The following is a 22,823-nucleotide window of genomic DNA, read 5'->3' as shown; positions in this document are numbered from 1 at the left end:
AACCGAAGGGTACCTTTGGTGATGTTGCCCATTGCAACCAATCAGATTATGTCTAGCATTTTCTAGGATGCAATAGAGAAATGATAGACAGAATCTGATTGGATGATATTGGCAACATTACCCCGTAGAGCACAAACATACTAGAGATGATGCAGATGCACGGATTTCTGTTTTCATTCCTTGGGAGTAATTAGTGATGGTTTTACTTATCTTTGTTCTTGCTTTAGTTCAGCCCCTGCCAGGATGGAAATATTTGCCATATCAGGGATAACTGCACCTGTCCTCCACATACTGCAGAGAAGACATGTGAAGACCTGAAGTGGTGCCAGATTGCTCCGTGTCCTCCTGGATCTGAGTGCCAGCCTGTGGCCGGTGGATTTGAATGTAAGTAAACAGTCTCGGAAACGCGTTCTTGCTGTGAATCATGTCTGAATGGGAATTGGGTGAGCAGTTACCGCATATGAAAAATGGAAATGACAGAATAATATATGGCGCTATGCTGCCCTGATGTTACAACTCACGTAAGTGTCACCAACACTTAAATTACCATGCAGACAAAGAGAATTGTGAGGCTGATATACAGTTAGGCGCAAAAATACATAGAAATACAGTAGGATATAGTCTTCCTTTTGTTGAAAGTGTCCCTTTTCGGTGATATTGGGGTCCGGACCGTTTTTGCCTGTTGCCGATGTAAATGTTCGTAATGATCAGACTTTGTTCTGCTTTTGGGTGACATTCTATGGGATGAGATTTGCGTTTTTTGGTGTTAATTAGTCAACAAAATGGCGACATCGCATTTTTCCGTCAAATCGCCTATTTAATAGGATGCGCTAAGGGACTGAAATCGCATATTATGTGCGTTAACGCATGCGGACCAAAAGTGCGAGATTAATTTGCATTTATATCGCATCCAGATGTTTTCGTACAGAAAAGTATACAAATCGCTTATTTAATGCAATGCGGTTTCTCAAATCGCACTTTTTAGGTGTCTAATAATCGCACTTATTTCAGACCAGGTTCTGTTTGGCGATTTGGCCCAGAACTCATTTTGGTCAAGTGCACACATGGTTAATTTCACCACAGGTGCCCTCATTTTCACTCACAAACACCCCTACATAAACCCCAACATCATTAAGGACCCCTGTGAGGGTTTGAGACATGGAGATTTTGCAGAGTGGTTTGGAGTTGCTTATCTGTGATGTGGCCCATTTGGAGGAGCTGCGCAGGAGGGAGGAAGCTGCGCGCCAGATCCAGGTAGCCCCCCGACTACTGCGTACCCCACGTATGTATCGTGCTCGGCTGTACCTGGACTCCCTCTCGGATCAACAGGTTGTGGGGATGTTTAGGCTGAACCGCATTAACCTGTTGGACTTATATGAGCAGGTGAGAGATGATTTGGACCCTTTTGGGGGAGCCAACTATGCAGTGTCTGGCCTGCACAAATTAATGTGTGCCCTCTACTATTTGGCCACAGGCTCCACTCAGTCTGTGACCTCATGGGCCTTGGGGGTATCACAGGCCACTTTCTCTAAGCATTTTACTCAAGTGTTACTTGCTTTAAAGAAGTTGTGGCGCACAAACATCAGATTTCCCAGTTCTGAGCAGGAGTGGCAGGACCAAAAGTTGGCTTTCTATAGACTCTCAGCATTCCCTCACGTGCTGGGAGCTATAGACTGCACACACATTGGGATTAGGGCACCGCACGTGCAGGGCCACGTCTACGTCAATAGGCGTGGGCGGCACTCCCTGAACGTGCAGGTTGTATCCAATGCTCACTTGAAAATCCTGAGTGTTGTCGCAGGCTTTCCGGGAAACTGCCATGACGCCTATATTCTGAGACACTCAGCCCTCTGGAACAGATTTACCGACCACCAAATGCCAGAGGGCTGGCTACTAGGTAAGTACCTTTTTACATATTACCCTGTATGTCCTTATTTGTACCTGCTCTAATGTGTGTGTTTCCTGTTTCACAAGCATATTGCTCTTCTACCAGTGTGTCCTGTTTGAAAGAAACACATACCTTCCCATATAAGGCAATCACTTCCTATCTGTGTTTTAGGTGACTCAGGATATGGTTGTGTTTCCTGGCTCATGACACCTTTGCGCACCCCAGAGGGCCCTGCACAGCTCCGGTATAATGAAGCCCACATTGCAACCCGCAATGTGGTGGAGCGCACATTTGGCGTTTTGAAGAGTCGCTTCCAGTGTTTGGACAGGTCGTCGGGTACACTGCTTTACCACCCTGCCAAAGTAGTGATGATCATCCAGGCTTGCTGCATGCTGCACAACATAGCCCTGTCCCAACCTGCCTATGTGGAGGAGGAACATGCAGCAGTCGTGCAGAAAGCCCAACCTACCACACCTCGGGTAGTGAGGGGTACGCAGAGGGGGAATCTGGTGCGCACACACATCATCAGCCGTTACTTTTCTGGTAAGCACATGTGCCCTGTACTCCAAAATGTACCTGTGCTGTAAGTGTACTCATTAACAAATTTGTGACCAATACCATCTGCTTCCACCCACATTTAGCCTAATACACAGAGCCCAACGGATGCAGATGGTGGTTCTGACCTATCCCTTGCTGGTATCTAGCTTGTAAGTACATTTGATACATGTATGAATGAAGTTTGCAGTCAAACATGGCTCACTGGTGTTGTGGAACTACACGTGCCAGCATGCCCTGACACACTACAACCATTACAGTCCAAACCATGAGTGTCAGAGCCTGCTGGAATATGTAGATCCACAACCTTTGCCGGCCAAGGAGTTACCCCACACTACTTTAGTGCAATTCCATTGTCATATACCATTACAATATGTTATAATTCACACAATAATTGGTTTTTATAAAAATACACAAACACAATGGTATGCGGTTAGACATTTTTACTTCTGGCTACTTTGGCAATCTGCATTTTTGCAGGTGAAACATAACAACTGTGGGGCCATGTTACAAGATGTTTTGGATTTTACAAAATTAACAAACATATATATGAGCTACCTTCTCCCAGCATCAGGCAACCCTACACCACTTCTAGAACCTGCACCAAGCCCACCACGGGTCCTAACACTCCGACGGGGTGGGGAAGTGGGGGAGCCACTTATTGGGGTGCTGGATACACTGCTGAGGGTTGATGCTGCACCACCTCCCACATTGGCTTCCAGCTGCTGTAGTTGGGCCTGCATACCTATTAAGGCATTGGTCTGCGCTGTGCATGATTGGCTTAGTGCAGCTATACTTTGCGACAGGCTGCCAATATGGCTATTCTGTTCCCTTACAGCAGAAGTTAAATCTGCAAAACGGGTGTCAATGCTGTTAGCAATGCGCACATGAGTGCCTACACCTACCCGTACACTACGTGCAATTTTGCGTAATTGAAGAAAGGTGTCACGCATGTACCCCTGAATGTTACCTATTTGCAGGCTTTGGGAGGCCATGAATTCTATCTGTTTGTCCTTGAAATTGACCAAGGAGTTAGCTACTTGGGAAGCAGAAGCTGCTGTATGCAGTAGCGCACGCAGGGGGGGTTTCCGAGTACCCAGAAACCCCTCCAGAAATATAAGGGCCACTGTCTGAAAGCTGAGGGTCACCTCTTTCCAAGAGTACAAGAATTTTTAAAATCGGACCTTGGGAACCGGAGATATCTGACTTCAAAGCAGTGGTCCCCATCCAAGCCTGTTAATTGCTGTTCCCAGTCAGATATTTCAGGTTCTGTCTGACGTAGAGTTTTTCTGAGGATATATTCCAAAAGCTAGGACTCTCCCCCTTTGAATGACACTAGAAACTTGTCTCTACTGTTCCCAGAACCAGAGATATTAGCCTTCAAGCAGCTGGTTACTGCTCCAGCTCCACACACCTGGCATGTAGTTTTATATACTCGTTGGCGGATTGTTTTGCCTCCTGAACTCTGATCCCCTAATCCCCAACACCATTTGGTAGGTGGGATTCTCTAGTTTTTAATTCCATTAAAATCTAAGAAATCTATTTCCGGAAACTGGAGATATCTGCAGTCAAGCAAGCTGTCCTCCCACCAGAAAATTATGAATAATAAGCCCACTCCACTATACACCCCTCCTCTGCATATTAAACATCCCCTACCACCCTGGAAGTTATGTATCAGGACCCCTTCATTCAGCCCAATGCCCCCTTCTCCCACCTCATCTCCCACCATCTGTGCAGTAAAGGGGTAATTAGTGGAAATTACTGATCCAGGCCCTACATGCTGAGCGGTTGATATAATACCCCCTACCACCCGCGGGACATCAAAACATATACTGGGTCACCTAAGTGTCCATCTCCGTACTTTGCTCCGCACCTCTGGAAACCCCCTTCTGAAAATCCTGCGTTTGCCCCTGGTATGGGGTGTGTTTGTTTGTGGGTGGGGGTGGGTTGGGAGACACCCCACTTGGGGGAAGATCACTCTGTGATGAGGTCTGTATTTCTTCCTCTGCCGCAAAGGTCTCGACCGGTTCAAGAATGATGTCCATTTTGTCTAACAGCATTATTGAAGAATCGGTTTGGTTGGTCCCTAGTTGTATAGCACCTGTGGATACAGATGAAGAGGTAAGTACTGATGCATATATAGGCCAGACTGTAATCTATACTGTTTTAGAAAGGGCTTGAGATGCTGGACGCACATACCTAGGGGTGTTATGTACTTACACATGTACCCCGATACAGCATGTAACATTGACATTAATAATATGTCACATGCCTAGCTCAGATGACATTCATTTCCGTTGCAATGTAGCAGCAGGAGATGAATGTAGTGTGAGATATTGTTGATGTGAAATGGGTGTGTGTACTGTATGTGTAATGGCGTGTTTTTTGTTCATTTACCTGCTTCCACAGATTCTGCAGCAACGGGCCTTCTTGTCTTGGATGCCGCAGCACTTCGGGATGGACAATCTGTACAAGGAAAGATGGGCAGCCATTATGGACCTTGCAATGGATAAGCATTTACAAAAACCATGCATTCAAATTACTATAATGGACAATACTTCCTTTGGATAAGGACTGCATTATTTATTCACCACCATTTTTTTTTTAAATTTTCACACTATTATTTGGTAAAATTATTATTAAATTAGTGGACACATGACAACTATTGGATAATCTGTGGTATGTAGTCATGGCAGCTAAACCACCAGTACACCTCTGTGTTTTTGGCCACATACATGTTAGGCTGCTAGAAAGAATTTTACAGTGTTGATCAATATAAGCAGTTGTGGAACTACAGGGCACAGCATTATGAGCAATTTGAAAGTAGGAGCAGGCAATTTCTTGTGCATGACCTTGCTGGGCTATGTAGTTCCACAGCAGCACTTTACTTAGCATAACAATACAAGTGAACATTATAGTTATAAAACATTGGCATGTATGTTTAAGATTGCATGGGGTCACACTTACCAGCTCTGGATGGCGTTTGCGGCCTATCGGTATCCACCACGTGCATGCCAGGCAGGACCTCAGGGGGTATGATGCGCTTCAACTTCACCTCATACGAAGTGTAGCACACAGTGGTGGGGCTTCCTCCTCCAGTCTTGGTGGCCTCCTCCAACTCCATGGCCATTTTACTTTTCAACTGCCTTTTGATGTCGTTGAATCTCTTTTTTACATTGCGCACCAGGCGCTTGTGCTGACTGACAGCGTTCACCGCCTGGGTGATGTCCTTCCACATAGCCCTTTTGCGCTGTGCAGTGGTCTTGTGGTGAGATTTGCCAAGTAAACGGTCAAACACTTGCATGATAGCCCGGACAACTGCAGCATTTTCCTCATATGAAAATCTGACCTTCCGGCCACTTTTTGTGCGGCCAGCTTCCACCTTCTCCTCCTCCTCCTCCTCATTTTCTACTCCAGCCATGTACTCCTCCTCCTCCATGCCAGTGTCTTCCTCCTCCTCACCTCCATCTTCCTCCACCTCTGACATGTGGCCCTCCTGCAGCTGCTGTGGGGTATGGTCAAGGTCTTGGCTATAGGATGGGGTTGCCAGTGGATCCTCCACCTCCTCCTGCTGGGGCTGGACGCCCAGGGCCTGGTCTGGGGCTGGCCTTGCTGTGGCCATGCTGCCTGCCACACTGCTGGCTCTCCCACTTGGCTGGCTGCTGCCACTGCTCCCTCTGCCACTGCTCCCTCTGCCACTGCTTCCTCTGCCACTGCTCCCTCTGCCACTCCTCACTCTGCCACCAACACCTCTTCCTTTACTCACACTGCCACTGCTCCTCTCCATGCTCCTTACTTCCTATCAAAGAGTGAAATGGCGCCAATGGCCCTTTATATAGGGGTGTGCTGCATAATGGAGGGGACAGAGGTGGGCCAATAGGTTGGGGGTTCATACTCATGCGGAGACAGTTTTTTAAATCGCACTCCGGTTGGTCCAAAACTCGCACATGACCGGCGGAAGAAATCGCACTTTTTTGTTACTTAAAATCGCACCACTTCGCCGCAAATCGCACCACTTCGCACTTTTCAGCCTCCAAAGCGCATCACATTAAATATGCGAATTATGACTGAAAAATGCGATTTCAAAAAGGGCGAATAGCGGCGATGTGGTGCGCTAAAATAACATGCACATTTATCACATCCCATAGAATGTCACCCTACGTTTTTATATTGTGTTTTTACACCACCTTGGTGTTTAATTGGACTTGTTTTTAACATTTTTGAGCCCTTGATGGGTGTTTTGTCCCATTTGGATGTACTGGATTAAAGTTTTTCACGTAATTTTAAAACGTTGATCGGTATCCATTCTTGGAAAGCTTTAAAGAAACCGCTGCCGGCTTGGTGCTGCCACCTAAAGTACACCAATAATCTTTGGCCTATCTCACATTTGGGTACAATAGAAACAACATCTACATTGGGTATATATTCTCTCTTCATATGTGCCCTGGATGACATACGGTGAACGGTGCCTAAAAACCCTATGTTTTGGAGAAATAAAGAAACCTTTATGAGTGGACTGCCCAGCACACAAGTGTGAGTTAGGGTACGCCCACCCCATACAGTTGTTTCCAATTTTATAAGAGACCATATAATAGCCCTTGCACATTCTAATATTTGGTATATCAAACTTTCCTTCAAGATAAACTGGGTGACCCCCACACGACAATCTGAGGAGATAAAGAAACCCTTACGAGTCTGAATAACATCTTAAACACCGTGAGTTGGATATTTTCAATAAAGAAACCTTTATATGTTTATTATTCTCCACTATTTGGTGAGTGAGGTACGCTAATCCAGCTCCTCACACATGATTTTCACATTTGGTACATGTCAAATCTACACGTCGCACTTCTTTCTTTTTTTCTCTATTTTGAGTACACCCTAAAGAAAATATCTTCTGCTTAAAGCAAAACACCTTCTGCTTCAAGCAATTTCTGAACATCACCAAAAGATACCTTTATAAGCTTCACATCAGCGTAGACAAACGTGAGTTTGGTACGCACACGCCACTTTTGCTTATCTTTAATTAAGATACATCTGCTTTAAAGAAAAAATCGAATCACATATTGTACACATTGTAAAATATCTTTATTGTTCTGTTTATCTCTTCGGATCATTACGAACATTTACATCGGCAACGGGCAAAAACGGTCCGGACCCCAATATCACCGAAAAGGGACACTTTCAACAAAAGGAGGACTATATCCTACTGTATTTCTAAGTATTTTTGCGCCTAACTGTATATCAGCCTCACAATTCTCTTTGTCTGCAAGTTACCGCATATGGTCCAGAGACCGTTCCCAATCAGAAAACTTGGAGTGTTATTCAAGGTTCTGTGGAAAATATGTGCAGCTTGTTTACCTGCTTCTGTATCTGTTGTCAATGTTCACTTGCACAAACAGTACAGTATCTTGCTGAATGGTATAGCTAAGTGCAACTTTCTAAAACTTAGCTTTCAGGGAATATATTATTATTATTATTATTATTATTATTATTATTATTATTAATAATAATAATAACAACGGGATTTGAATCTCAAACCATATCAGTCACTCAAGTATTAGTACATTTTGGTGGTATGTTTATGAATCTTTCTAGGTCGTTCTAGGTCTTTCTAGATGTTCTAAACCTTTGAGAGATAAAGTGGATGGAAATAAAGTAACAGCCAACCAACTCCTCACTGTCATTTTCCAAACCATCCTTTAACATGACAGGAGCTGATTGGTTGATATTTTGGGCCTTATTCTGGTTCACTCTTAGAGGAAAATTCCTTCTCAAATGGACAAAAACATGGGCCTTATTCTAGTTCACTTTTTTTAACAAAATCCTTCTTAGATGGACAAAACCATGTGCACTGCAGGGGGGCAGATGTAAAATGTGCAGAGAGAATTAGATTTGGGTGAGTTATTTAGTTTCTGTGCAGGGCAAATACTGGCTGCTTTATTTCTACACTGCAATATAGATCTCACTTTGAAGTAAAACCCCACCCAAATCTAATTCTTTCTTCACAAGTTACATCTGCCCCACCTGCAGTGCACATGGTTTTGTCCATCTAAGAAAGATTTTGTCAGAAAGAGTGAACTAGAATAAGGCCCCATATGCACTGCAGGTGGGGCAGATGTAACTTGTGCAGAGAGAATTAGATTTGGGTGGGGTTTTTCTTCAAAGTGAGATCTATATTGCAGTGTAGAAATAAAGCAGTCAGTATTTTCCCTGCACAGAAACAAAATTACTCACCCAAATCTAATTATCTTTGCACATGTTATATCTGCACCCCTGCAGTGCACATGGTTTTGTCCATTTTAGAAGGAATTTGCCTCTAAGAGTGAACCAGAATAAGGCCCTTTATCTCTCTCTCTCTCCAATCCTTAGTACATATACCCCTAAACTCTTACATTTCCCTTTTCCCTGTTTAATATTTTTTGTATTAACAGGTATTTCCAGTGCACTGTTCCATGGTAAAGGGCATGAAATCACCTTTAGGAGTAATGGCCAGATAATGAGGGACCTCACCAACCTAACAATTGGTTTTCGAACACGTGAGTCTGAGTCTGTGCTCCTGCATGCACAAAGGGAACCAGAAGTAATCACTGTTGGCATCCAGAACAGACTGCTCCACTTTCACCTGCAGAGTGGCAATGACCTCCATGCAGTAAGTCTACTGAGCATGGAGTCAGTAAGCGACAGCCAGTGGCATACTGTGACCTTATCAATGACAGCTCCAGGATCCCAGTCCTCTACATGGCAGATGGAAATAGATGGAAAGCCAGAGAAAATCATCAGTTCACTTACAACAGGAAACCTGAACTTTCTCAGGGAGGGCACTGATATCCATCTGGGTGCATATGGTGATGGGATGAAGAAGAACTTCAGCGGATGCCTGGGGACAGTGCTGATTGAAGGAATACATTTACCATATTTTACAGACTCAGATTACTCAACGGTTAAACCACAAATAGAGCAGTTTTTAAAAATATCTCCTGAGAGAGTTGACATTCGATGCATGATGTCTGATCCCTGTGCCTCTTACCCCTGTTTGTATGGAGGCAGCTGCCATGATGCTTTCACCCATGCTGTGTGCACTTGTCCTACTTGGCGAACTGGAGCCTTCTGTGAAAAAGGCATCAAAGAATGTCTGCCTGACCCCTGTGTACATGGCAATTGCACTGCTGGAGATGATGGCTATAAATGTAAGTGTGAGACTGGTTACACTGGAACTAACTGCGACCTCAGTAGCTGCCATGGTCATCTGTGTGCTAACGGTGCAACCTGTGTTGTGGGGACAGAAGGATACCGCTGCATCTGCCCAGCTAACTTCACAGGGAAACACTGCAGGTGAGAACTGGGGCAATGCTATGACCTCTGCTTCTGTGCTTAGAAACAAGCTACGGTCTCCATCTATTAAGTCTTATCTCGGTGCGATGATGGTGCTGGGCATCTCTATGTATTAACAGAACTTTCATTCTTATGTTCTTCACAGTGTGTTGTCAATGTCTGAACCATCACATCTCAGTTTGGTAAGAATGTATGTATCATCTACGTCTCAGTCATGTGTGTATGTGGTTGGCTTCGATGTCTTAGTATCAGAATTGTTGCTTTACAGCTGTAACCACCTCAGTCTGTGTACTTTAGATGTGTTTGTTGACGTGAAATATAGACAGTCTTATGCATGTTCTGAAGCCTTGTAATGTGGATGGGCAGCCATGAATCTATTTCTGGAATAGGACAACTTTACACAGAATATCCCTCTCTACATATATATATATATATATATATATATATATATATATATATATATGTGCTGTGCGTTTTGAACTTAAATGGTGCTGTGCGATTTTGGCACTTGTATGGGATGCTATGCGATGTACTGTACTGTTGCAATGCGATTGTAGCCTCCTTTTTTTTTTACCTTGAGCTCAGCACTCAGCTCAGCGATCAGTGGCACTAAACATCACAGACAATGGTAATCCTGAGAATTTTCCGGGCTTACCAGTCTGGATACTGTAATATAGCCCTGATAATTCTGGGGACTACCACTGAAGGTATTAATATATACAGTAGGCCCCCATGACACATAAGTTTCCAGTGGCAGATGGGCAGGCAGCTGAAAAGAGCGGTGGACGTCCTTTTGCACAATTATGTCACTACTCTGAATACTATGAAAACAGTTTTCAGAGGATTGCTGCATTCGGGCTATTTAATATTGGCAGAACACGGCAGATGTCAGCAGATTGGAAGTTAAATTAAAAAAAATCATTTTTGGTACTCCTATCCTGTTGATCCCTATTTAAATGAAGCTTCAATCATACAATCATGCAGCAGATGGATTGTATGACAGAATGTATGACAGATTTTGTGTACATTGTGTGTTCAAAAACCACCAAGGACTGCCGGGGAGTTGAAGGGAAATTGGACACAATCATGATTTTGACCTTCTGATGTATGGCCACCTTAGTAACAAGCCCATTTAATAAATAAGCCTAAATTTATGTCTAGTGTCCTTGAGTCTCTGAAACACTGCCCTCTACTGGCAGAGAGTGAAACTACATCTCTTTCTACCACATGCACAATCACAGAAGGTAGCAGACTCGCTTTCAAAGCTTTTGGTTTGAGCGGGCTTACTAGTATTATATATACCTATTTGTTCCGATATTAACTAGTTCCACATTTTTTAAAAATACTTCTGAATTATACACAGATGCCTTGGCAACACTGGCACAGACCCTAAAAGTAATCTTGCTGCTTCACCATACCAGTCTGGGTGGACATGCACATGTATGATCTAACTATCAGGTTCAGGCATCCAAATTGGAACAGAATATGAACTATATAAAAATTAAAAACTTGCATTTCGGCAAGTAAAGAAGCACACTACCAGTGTGAACAACGCAGCTTTTACCCGGTATTTTAATGCCGGGGACTACAGCACCGGACCCTATTCTCACTGCTAAGGCCAATTCCTGGGTGAAGCAGTTCTACCCGGTAATTTGCCTTTTCACATGGGTTATTTTGCAGTGTGAATGGATTAACCCGTGTCTGCCTACCCGGTCTCCAACACGGGTAAAAAGCAGTGTTGGAGACCCGGGAATTTAGACACGGGTTGAACCGTTCATCCTAAAAAAAAAATCTGTGTTAAAAGGTAAATTACCGGCCCTAGACTCATGAATTTGCCTAGCAGTGAGAATGGGGTATAACATGTAAAATTGAAGAAGAACAGTATAAAAACCTCTTTGGTGCTGTTGCATTCATTGTAGTTACATATGTATATAGGGATGAACTTCGAAGTGTGATTGGAGGTTTGACTTTGATGTTTGCACTTGTAGTTTGTGTGTGTGTTTGTAATGACATGGACTATACCATTTCCGCCCTCTCTCCCAGAATGTGGGGATTTGCATTATCATGCATCTGGTGGGAGGGTTACTTAATTCTATGATTCATAGTGAATTACATGATCACAGCCTTCCTCCTTCTCATTATAGTTTGGTGTCCATAGTTTGCATTTATAATAATATGACATTTATTTGTATAGCACTTTTCTCCGGTAGGACTCAAGGTGCTTAATAATATATGTTAATAACAAATTTTGTTTGCAGAGGTTAGAAATATATGTAAAACGTCAAACTAAGAACTTAGGTGAGATGTAATAGAATTCGATTTTTAGTAAGGTCCTTAAATCACACCATATCGCATGTTTAGATTTTACCAAATTTTTGGATAATTCGCAATTGCAATAGGACTCGTTTTTCGGGTCGAAATGGAATTTACATGCGATTTATGGTGATTTTTTGGTAACGGAAATGTGTGGGTTTTTTAGACATTTGCAACTTTTTACACATAGTAATGTGCGTTTTTTGATCATAATTAAAAAAAAAAACTGCCTGGGTCCCACCTAAGATAACTAGCCATGGGCTCAAAGAACTGATCCTGGTTTTAGAAATTCAAGGGACAAAAAACATAGGGGTTCTTCGTAATTTCTAAAACCAGCACCAGGCTCAAGGACCGATCCTGGTTCCGAAAGTAGGGGGGACAAAATGAGTAGGGGTCCCCCGTATTTTGACAAGAAGCATCAGGCCCAAACAGTCTGCAGGGTAATGCCACAGCCGGTCATTTCCATCCCCTGAATTTCTAACACCAGGACTGGTTCTTTAAGCCGGTGCTAGTTATGTCGGGCGCGTGCGTGTGCTATTGTGCGTGCAAATTTTGGTGAGGTTTTACACAAATCACACCCTATTACATTTGCGAATTGTATACGTTATAATGGGAAAACATCTGGATGAAATTTGACGTTTGATAAAAAACAGACAGGTCAAAATGTGCTCATTCCGCAGCAAAAAGTGTGATTTTTACCGCCAAACGTATCCTATTATGTGTGCGAATTAGACAAAACAAGCGAATTCGGACATTTTTTGACTAAAAGATTCAAAAGTCTAAAAATCTCATCCTCTTACATCTTGCCCCTTGTGTCTAATACCATTTTGTATTGTGGTGCTACAGAAATCTCATCTACAAGTTAAATGATTCTTCAGGTCTAAATCACATATAGTACACATTATTATAAGCAGGGCCGGCGCCACCACTAGGCAGCTTTAGGCATTTGCCTAGAGCGCCGGGCCACTGGAGGGTGGAAGATGGAGCAGGTCCGTCCCCCCCCCCCATGGATGGTATGGCCACCTCCACTTCGCCCACTTCCACTCCACTCCCCAGCCCCCTGTGGAGTGGCAGCAGCAGCCTGGGTCCTGTGGCATGGAGGTGAGCATCGCATTGCCCACCCCCGCGGGCTGCGCCGCAACGCAACAGTCCCGGCACCCTCCCGCGAGCCGCGACGCAACAGTCCCGGCACCCCCGCCCCCTGCGAGCCCCGCCTGGGATGCTCCGGCACCTTGCACCGGCCCTGATTATAAGGCAATCGTTATGTGAATTCTGCCACTAACTATTATGTAAATATATATATATAACTATATTTACTGAATGTGTGCTACTATTTATACGCATCTCGTATTCTTCTATTATTTGTTAATCTTTGTTTTTTTGCAGATTTACAATGCCTTCCTTTTTCTGTGGCAATGAGAAGAAAAACATAACTTGTTACAACTACAGTAACTGCACCGAGGAACAAGGGGTCCTGGGATGCTCCTGCCAACCAGGATTTACAGGTAAAAGGTAAGTAATACCAGAGTGACACTGGGTGAAGTCTTGAATCATTTATGTGTATTTTGTAAAAAGGGTGTGGCTTTGTGGGAGGGGCATGGCATCATGTCCCACCCCTTGTTTTTCATCACCACGGGTGTCCTGGAGATGCTGGCTGCACTTCCTAACTCTCCTACACTGTGACATGAGCCAGGTGCTGCAAGTAATGTTACACTGCAGCACCCAGCTCGTGTCACAGAGCAGGAGCCAGCATTTTGGTGTCACCACCCCTGTAGTGACCTACCAGTCATATCAGCTGTTAGATCTATGCAACAACAGTATCCCTATGTGTACGTTAGGTTTTCTATCTGCCATCAGTAAGAGTGCATACTTACACTAGTGCTATCTTTGGTGCAGAACTTGTGCACGCACAACCCTGCATAGCCTGTAATCATTGGTGAATTTATAATGGGTGCAAGATGCACAGCACACCGTGCACCCAAATAATCATACATACCTTTCTAGAGTCCAACATCAGCTGGCACTGCAGACAGAAATCACCAGGAAAATGTAGTGATGGACATTTTCCTGGGCAGTGTGGGTATGTGCAGTGAGAAGTCTTCAGGAACTTATCACAAGTACCATGTTCCCAGAGATATGTCCATTAGGGCGATGTGAAAAAATTTAAATTGAGAAATTCTAAATCAGCTAGTGTGGAAAAGTTGTGACATGACCTGAATGAGAAACATGCAAAAGCTTCTGTTTTAGGTGAAAATAACGAAACCTATGAAGATGCTCCGATCTAGTTATAATTATGTCAGGATGCCTTAGAGTGGTTCATTAATATACTTTAGCATAGTAAAAAAGAGTACAAGCTTATCCTAGTGCAAAGTGACTGACTGGCGGGAGAAAAAATCCCTAATAATTGACCCATTTTCATGGTCACAATTGTGAATATTGTGTGTTTTCTCCATTTCAAAGCAAATGGTCAACTGTCATTTGCTCTCATCCATTACCAGGATTTTGTTCCAACCAGCCCAATCTGATTAGATCTGTAGATGTATAGCCACCTTAACTCTCTCTGCACATGTTACATCTGCCCCCCCCCCCCCCCCCCCCCCCAATTTTTGAACAAATTTGTACGGCAATCAGGTCTGATTAAGGGCCATTATGCTGTGTTACAGTATATTTCACACAGTGTCACTGAAATACATGAAATTGGATTTATACTGCTCTCTGTGCAGTGCATATACAAAGATAGACAATCCTTTGTACATAAATAAGAAATAACTGTTGCAGTCTGTTTTACAAGTATTACAAGTAACAGTGTAAACTGTCTAATGCAGTGGTTCCCAAACTGTGTGCCGTGGCACCCTGGGGTGCCTCAGGACAGTTGCAAAGGTGCCCTGAGTTGGTGGCCCAGGACCAATTAAAATGATTTATGATCAATATCACAGACAAAACCAGTGCTACCAATGATAACATTGACAAACAGTAGTAAATCCTGTCTCTTACCATGTAACTGACCCTAAGGATGACATATAAACACAATTTAATATTTTTTTTCTAAGTTTATCGATAATTAACATTCGGCCTAGGGGTGCCGTGAAATAGTTTTGAGGCTCAAGGGCGCCGTGATTCAAAAAAGTTTGGGAACCACTGGTCTAATGTATCATTTTACATATCACTTCTGTTTATTGACAGAAAAAAAAAACAGGTTTGCTTTCCCTTACGCTAGGAACATGAATGGGCTGCATTACAGCATATAATTATAATTTCAATTTTTTCACTCCGCCCTAATGTCCATGTCCAGTAGCCTCTGGCACAAAGCCCAAGTCTACTGCCAACAAGAAGTAAAACACCTTTGTCGGAAGGAGGCAGAGGTAGAACACCTTCATTGGAAATAAGCCAAGACATGTCCAACCTACCTACATATTGTATACAAAAAGTAATTAAATATCATATTTATAGAAAATATACACAGTATATCTCCTTATATCCTGTAATCAACATTAGAAAAATAAATAGAAAGTCAGGTTACTGGGTCCTGGGTTATTGATGGTACCCACAACTCTGTGCCAATTCTACAAGAACTTTGCAGGGCAGACGTGATATCCTAGTTAGTTCTATTCACTTAGTAGGGCGGCCTTATATGACCATGTTCCAATTATAAAACAGTAAATGTATATTTTAAGAGAAAAATGTACGCATATAAAACGGCTTCCAATTACAATGACAAGTATGATTAAACAAAAAAGCAAATCACATAATTTCTTCCATTACAAGTTTTGTATTGGTTATAGTGATTGTTTTGTACAACTACTCTTCTCTATCTATAGCACTTCCCCTGAAAAAAATAATAAACACTTTTGGATTTTAGTATCATCGCTGTGCAGCTGATACCCAAATGTAAATCTGGCACCATCTGTGTTGGCACGGGCTACTGCATGTCTCTCTGCCACTTCATCTTGGCTGTCCTATCACTACCTCAAACTCAATCTTCAATTCACAGTCCCACCAGCTAACAGAAGCTGTCTACCTGATATCTTTATATATGTGGACAACACAAAAATAAACTTTGCTCCTCAAGCTTGGTGTCTGGGTGTCATCCCTGACTCAATAGTCTTTGTTCCTTATGTTCAGTTTGAAAAAAATATATAATTAAAGCTGGGTACACACTAGGCGATGTGTCTACTTAGTGACATTGCGGCCGACGGGACACAGTGGGAAAACAAGCATCAACTAGTGCATACACACTTGCTGATGCCGGGAACAATGGAGTGCTGCCAGCAGCAATGTTGTATTCCGCAGCAGGGTCAATGGAGGGTGTCGCTAACAATGGTCAGAACTGCGCATCATCAGCGACATAGCAAGTACTCGCTAGACGATGCGGCCCATATACACATATACAATATATGTGTATTGGCAAGAGTGCTGACCAGAAGTGGCCGAATAGAGGCAGAAATAGGCATCTGTTTGCTTAAAAACAAGGAACTCTCTGGCGTCTCGTCACATAGCCTCAAAAACGTCATTGCCTACTGCTGTAATAGCATGATGGTAATAGCTTAGGGAACATATATAATATATGTTTCATACCAAGTTATTGCTAGCAATATACAATGTTGGCATTATAAATATATTTCTACATATTGAATTATGATGGTGGAAGTATAAATACAATGTTATGGGTAAAGTAGCAATGATGTTGTGGTATAATAGAAGAACTTTAAGCATAAAGGATATGTAAAGAGCAGACGGCATGTTCAAGCTGTGTCATTGTGCATTTGTTCTGTGTTGCAGGTGTGACATTGACATTGATGAGTGCGAATCATATCCTTGTATGAATGGGGGTCTCTGCCAGAACCTGCATAACCGTTTCCACTGTATCTGCGATTTAAACTTTGCTGGAGACCTCTGCGAGATCGATGTAAGCGACTTATCATTCTATGTGTCTATGCTGCTATGGCAGAACCTTTTCCAACTGCTGTCCTATCTGATTCTGCGGATGGAGGATGAACCGGCAGTGGAGTGGGGGGATCAGGAATATGAGGACCAGTGAGCCCATTATCGGCAAATAAAGCCAGAGCCCTAACAATCCCAAGCCCAAAATATACATTCAGTAGCAATAACAGTCAGGAGTTGGGCACATATTTATGTGTTCAATATACCAAGTTCATCCAAGCATTACTTTGTTAATCGCTGCTTCTACTAATTGGGCCGATTCTGCACCCAAAATGTGTTTTTGCCAATAACAGGCGATAATGTAGATTATTTATAAATGGACAGAGAGAATGTCTGATTATGCTTGTTGCTGGCAATGACCAATGTGCTGGCAACTTCTGTTGACTAATGATTCTGTAATCTCCAGGCACTATGAGAAGGTTCTATGCAAATTAAATGTGATTTATCACAATTTACAGCCAGTCCAAACTCTATTACAGAAAATGGTAATCCAATAACCAACAGTTATCTCTACACAAAAATGGTCAGAGATGGTCCTTATTGGAAGGCCTATTGTTTTTATGTATTCATTTATTTTGTATATTGAGTTTGTCCCAGGTGGTTTGATATTCTTAAATGCAATATTAGTTTTTTCCTATTCCACCTCAAACTATGTGTGTAGCCAGATGAGCTCACTAGGGCAGCGGTTCCCAAACTGGGTGCCATGGAGCCCTTGCAGGGGTGCCCCGGATTGGTGGTCCAGGACCAAATCAAAGTATTTACGGGCAATGTAATAGGCAAAACCAGTGCTTGTGGCTTCCAATCATAAACGATGTGGACAAACGGAAGCGAATACTGGGACTCACCACATAACTGACCCTAAGGTTGTCTTATAAAAACAATTTATTTAATTTTGTATTTTTTTCTAAAGTACTCAATTAGAAACTTTTGGCCTAGGGGTTCCACGAAAAATTTCTGATACTCAAGGGCGCTGTGATTCGAAAAAGTTTGGGAACCTCTGCACTAGGGTTTGCTTTCCAATAATGTAGTACATGTGCAGTCGCAATATTAGGACCAGCTAGCCAAATTCTGAATTACGATCATTAATAATAACACAGGGTTTTCAGGTTATACGTGTGTTGGGTCTCTTTAAGGGGCCCTTTTACCATAAGATTGCATTTGCAATGTGATCTGTGTGGGATCTAGCGCGCAGGATCGCATTGCATAATGCGACCCTATTGGCGTGATGTATGGGAGCAGACCCAGGGAATGGGGTTCAGAAAGGAGTCTGTCCCTGCGAACTGCTCAGCTGGGGGCCATGGGTCTGCACATGCGCGGTTATCGATGACCCCCAGTTGATCCATGCTGAACGCAGTGCGGTCTGTAGCCCATAGGATACAATGGGCTTCAGCCATCTCCGAATGGCAGAAGCCCAGGGACCACATGCAATGCTAACCGATGTTGATGCGTCGGGCAGCATCACATCCCCCATAGAAACCTATTTGGGATGCAGCCACGAGCGGTGCAGGACTGATCACAGCAGAGATTGGAGATTCCTGCTGTGGTCAATCCTACATACATTCCTGGGATACTTAATATTTGCAGCTAATCCCACAAAACTGTGCATGCATACACATCTGTATCTAGATTTATATTTCTAGGCTGGACGCTTATACCTGAAGAGGTGGCACGGAGGTGGGTAAGCATAAGTTGCCTACGCAAAGGGTGTGTTAGTGTAAGCTACCATGCACTGCGAAGTGTCATCACTTATGGCGATTACAGTGGTGAACATCCCATAAACACATGTGGCACGTTGCTAGGAGCTGCAACTAAAAACCATTCCACCATCTTGAGTTGAGTGTGAACAGGTAGGACATGGGAAACTGTACCACATAATAAACATGTATACATAATTAATACCTAAGTGAAATGTCATATGGTAGCTTATGGCTTGTTTAATATTAAATTAAACCAGCAATTGCCAAAATGAGAGCTAAACAATGACAATAATAAAATTGGACAACGACGGTGGCCAATACTGTTGTGCCTGAGGGAACTAACCCCTAAATCCACCCCTAAAGAGGGGCGTTTCAATCTGGGATTCAGACTGTCGGAACGTCCCAACTGTTGGAGTCATGGCCGTTTCCGGTGGCTTCCGCCACTAACTCGACATTTAGAATTCAATGATCTGACTTTTGAGTGTCTGAAAGTCCGTGGATTGGATAACCACTTCTGATTGACATTGACTACTCTATTCTTATAGTATTTGATTAATTTCTATTCCAGGCTTTCCTAATCTCGTTCATCAAGGCAATCTGACAGGCCAGGTTTTAGTGATATCCATGCTAGAGCACAGGTGACTTAATTATTTTGATGTAACCATCTGTTCTACATCCTGGATATCTTTAAAACCTGTCTGCAAATAGAGGAAAGTACTTTCCTTTTTGGGGGCACTCATAAAATTTTTACCTTTAATTAATTATGTAGTAAAATCAGAGCTAAAGGTCCATAACACACTGGGCGATTTTGCCCAGCGTGTATGGACAGCGATGACTGCTGTCATTGCTGGGGGGAAAGCCGCTCGGTGCATACACACTGAGCGGCTTTCCCCCTGCCCGGCGCTATGCAAAGCCATCCACAAAGCCGCTCATATGCTGGTAATACCAGAAGATGAGCGGCTTTCCCTGCGATGATCCGGGAGCGCGCATCACCGCTCATCGCCGGGCCATACACACTGGGCAGCTTTGAGCTGAAAGCTGCTCAAAACACCAAGTTTGAGAGGCTTTCAGCTCAAAATTGCCCAGTGTTTATGGGCCTTAAGGCTCCCCAAGATATGTGGTACACACAATAGGAACACAACACTTAGACAAAGGGCAGTATTCAATGAAAAAAATTCTCTGTGCATGGCGAGAGATTTTTTTCTCTCGCCATGCACTCTCCCTGTTCCGGAGCCTCCTGCTCCCACTATTCAATGTATTTAAGACTCGCCGCCACTCGCGGCGAGTCTTAACCCCTGCAGCGGACGAGCGTCCGCGGCAGGGAGCTTTCAGGGAGCCGGGGGACGGAAGCAGCCAGAGAGATTAAAGTCTCCCTGGCTGCTCCAGAGGAATGTGGAGGGGAGGAGGGCTCCCCGGGACCCAGGCAGCACAGGCTGCCCCCCCCCCCTATAGCCAGCGGGGGACCCAGTATTCACTGCACCCTATCGTGCATATTAACGATCGGGTGCAGTGAATATATGAATATCTAATGAGCGGCTCGAGCGCTCCGGCCCCCTGCTGGCTGCACTGTGTAAAAAAAAAAAAAAATAATAAATATATTTTTTAAAATTAAATATATATTCATGTGCTATAAGCACATGAATAAAAATAACATGCCCCTTCAGAGAAAAAAAAAACCTGATTTTTTGACACCAAAATTTAAAAAAAAAACCTTTTAGTTTAAAAGTTCACATTCCAGCTCTCCATCAAAAGATGGAGAATTTCTACACGGAGAGAGACGGCGAAAATCACTTAGAAAGACGGCGAATATTTCACATTGAATAGGGTGGTTCACTTTTGGAGAGCAAAATGCTCCGTCCAAGGTGAAAAAAGCAAAAATTCTCAATAAAACACGGAGAATTTTTCTCATTGAATACTGCCCAAAGACAAATAAAATAGAATTAAACTAATTATAAAATTGGTGTTGCTTTTGCCCGCAAGGATATCATTAAATCCTGCAAGTGTTGCCTTGAGGACCAAGGTTGGGAACACCTGGTCTATTATGATTACTTCTATTTATCACCACCTGAATTTCTGCAGAAAAGATTATAGTTTGATTTTCAAAGTTGGAAATTGTTGGATGTGGGGCAGTGTTTGTATCTCATTACATTTTATATGAAAAATTGCAACTTTTGTAATTATTAACACTTCTGATACTCTTCTTTCTTGTTTATGCAATGCTTCATTACACTGTACTGTTTATAAATGGTATGCAGTCACAGGGGAGACCATGTCTAGGTCAACAATTAATGTTTGGCAGTGACTAGGTCGACACCTTTAAAATGGTAGTCGTACAGTACCAAAGGTCAACAAAAGGTTGACACAAGCTTGTGATTAGATAGGGTCGACATGGGTATAGAGAGGGAATATAGTAGTGTGCCCAAAGCCTGGCGAGGGAACGCGGGACACTTATACAGCATCCATGCTGACATATGTCAACAGACATTCCAAAACTTGAAAACTTCATGTCAACCTTGTCTAAGTTGACCATAAGCTTGTGTTAATATTTTGTCAATGTCAACCATTTTAAGGTGTCATCCTGGTCACTGTCGGCCATTTGTAGTTGACCTAGACAAAGTCTACCATTTATACCGTAACTGTATGCATAGAGTAATGTAACTTAGAAATATTTCGACAGTTACTTTTATTGTAAGTGTGACTATACAAACCTGAGAGGTTTACATACACATTAAGTGCAAAATGTGTCCAGCTATGAACGAGGCCATTTCTGTTCCTTGTTAGTGTTCTGTTTAACACATTAAAAAGATCATTCATTCTGTAGTCATCATCATTGTACAGTCTGTTTGTATTGCTATTGTGATCTGTCTGTATATTCTATGTACATTAAAATGTGTTCTCATGTTTCTTTGTCTGAAAGTTTGTCAATCATATTTGTATTGTCACTTCATTGTCAACATCACCACCTCCAAGCCAGTTCTCCTTTCTCTTCAACATGTCAGAAAAACAGAGAAAAATGTATGTACACCTTTCACATCGCCAAAATAACCCAAGTGGGACCAGGGTTGCGGACGTTATGACCCGGGATGAGCAACCCGGCAATTCAACCCAGATTATAAGAAGGGTTAAATCCGGGTCGCCATCTGTATAATGGGAGATGCACTGGACCTGACCCAGCTTTGCAATGTGAAAGGGCAATGCAAAAATTACATTAAATCAAATTATTTTAATACAATGCCATTTAGTTAGCCTGGTTTTAGGAAAGTCGTGAACATTATAATACAATATCCATGGACACTTGGCATTCCTTATGTAACTTTACAGTATGCAAACACTCTGCCCTTTCACCCCTGCAGTATGCATACACTCTGCCCTTATACCATTGCAGTATGCATCAGTGACAGATTAAGCCTTCGGGGGGCCCGAGACACTTTAGACAGGGGGGCCCCCTTACAGTTGTCATTACAGGCCGCAAACTGCATGGGAGAATATTACACTGTCAAAACACAGAGTAAAGGCAGTATAAACTTGGTCATTGGGTAACTGCAGGGGATATATATTTACATACCACATGAAAAGCCTGTGTTTGTCCCTCTGCACCTTACTCTGTAGGACTGTAGGAGACCTCACAGTCCCAGTGCTGCCTCTTCAGGGCCGGTGCAAGGCATCTAGGCGCCCTAGGCAAACCTACAGGATACCGCCCCCCCCCCCCGTTTTCCTCAGAAGCAAAAAGCATATTATGCTGTACTGTTGGAGACTGCTGACTTACATCAGTCCTCACCAGCCGCTAGAGTGATTTATATATAAATTGTGTCCAGCAGTATAGAGGGGCAGCAGATTGCCGCTGAGTAGCTGGGGGTGGAGGTGGGGGGTTGTAGGGCCGGTGCTATGTTGTCCTCCACATACCACTCAGACCACAGTACAGACCTCCACATGCCAGTTAAACAACAACACAGGGCTCAATATGCTACTTGGACCTTGTCATGTCTACTGCACATGCCTCCACAATTTTGACCTTCCCACAACCAATACTCCCGTCCAACAACAAATACCACATTTCACAAATAATACAACAGGGAGCATCCCATCGTCTTGCG

General features: G+C 43.2%; 1 protein-coding gene across 4 annotated transcripts in view; it reads left to right on the top strand.

Annotated features, from left to right (window-relative positions):
- Nucleotides 1-22,823, top strand: part of CRB1 (crumbs cell polarity complex component 1) — a 124,807-nt gene that overhangs the window by 91,337 nt on the left and 10,647 nt on the right. For 2 of the 4 annotated variants that reach the window (XM_083156884.1, XM_083156886.1), the window contains exons 8-12: nt 228-384; nt 8,878-9,778; nt 9,924-9,968; nt 13,478-13,603; nt 16,871-16,997. In XM_083156884.1, coding sequence (XP_083013010.1) covers nt 228-384; nt 8,878-9,778; nt 9,924-9,968; nt 13,478-13,603; nt 16,871-16,997 — 1,356 coding nt within the window. Of the gene's footprint in view, nt 1-227; nt 385-8,877; nt 9,779-9,923; nt 9,969-13,477; nt 13,604-16,870; nt 16,998-22,823 lie in introns of those variants that run through there. The other 2 variants (XR_014454430.1, XM_083156885.1) reach the window with 2 other exon arrangements.

The sequence above is a fragment of the Crinia signifera genome, chromosome 8 (assembly GCF_055691185.1).
Source record: "Crinia signifera chromosome 8, ASM5569118v1, whole genome shotgun sequence".
NCBI classification, from domain to species: domain Eukaryota; kingdom Metazoa; phylum Chordata; class Amphibia; order Anura; family Myobatrachidae; genus Crinia; species Crinia signifera.
Note: the sequence above shows the minus strand (reverse complement) of the source record. Positions and strands in the feature narration are given on the sequence as shown.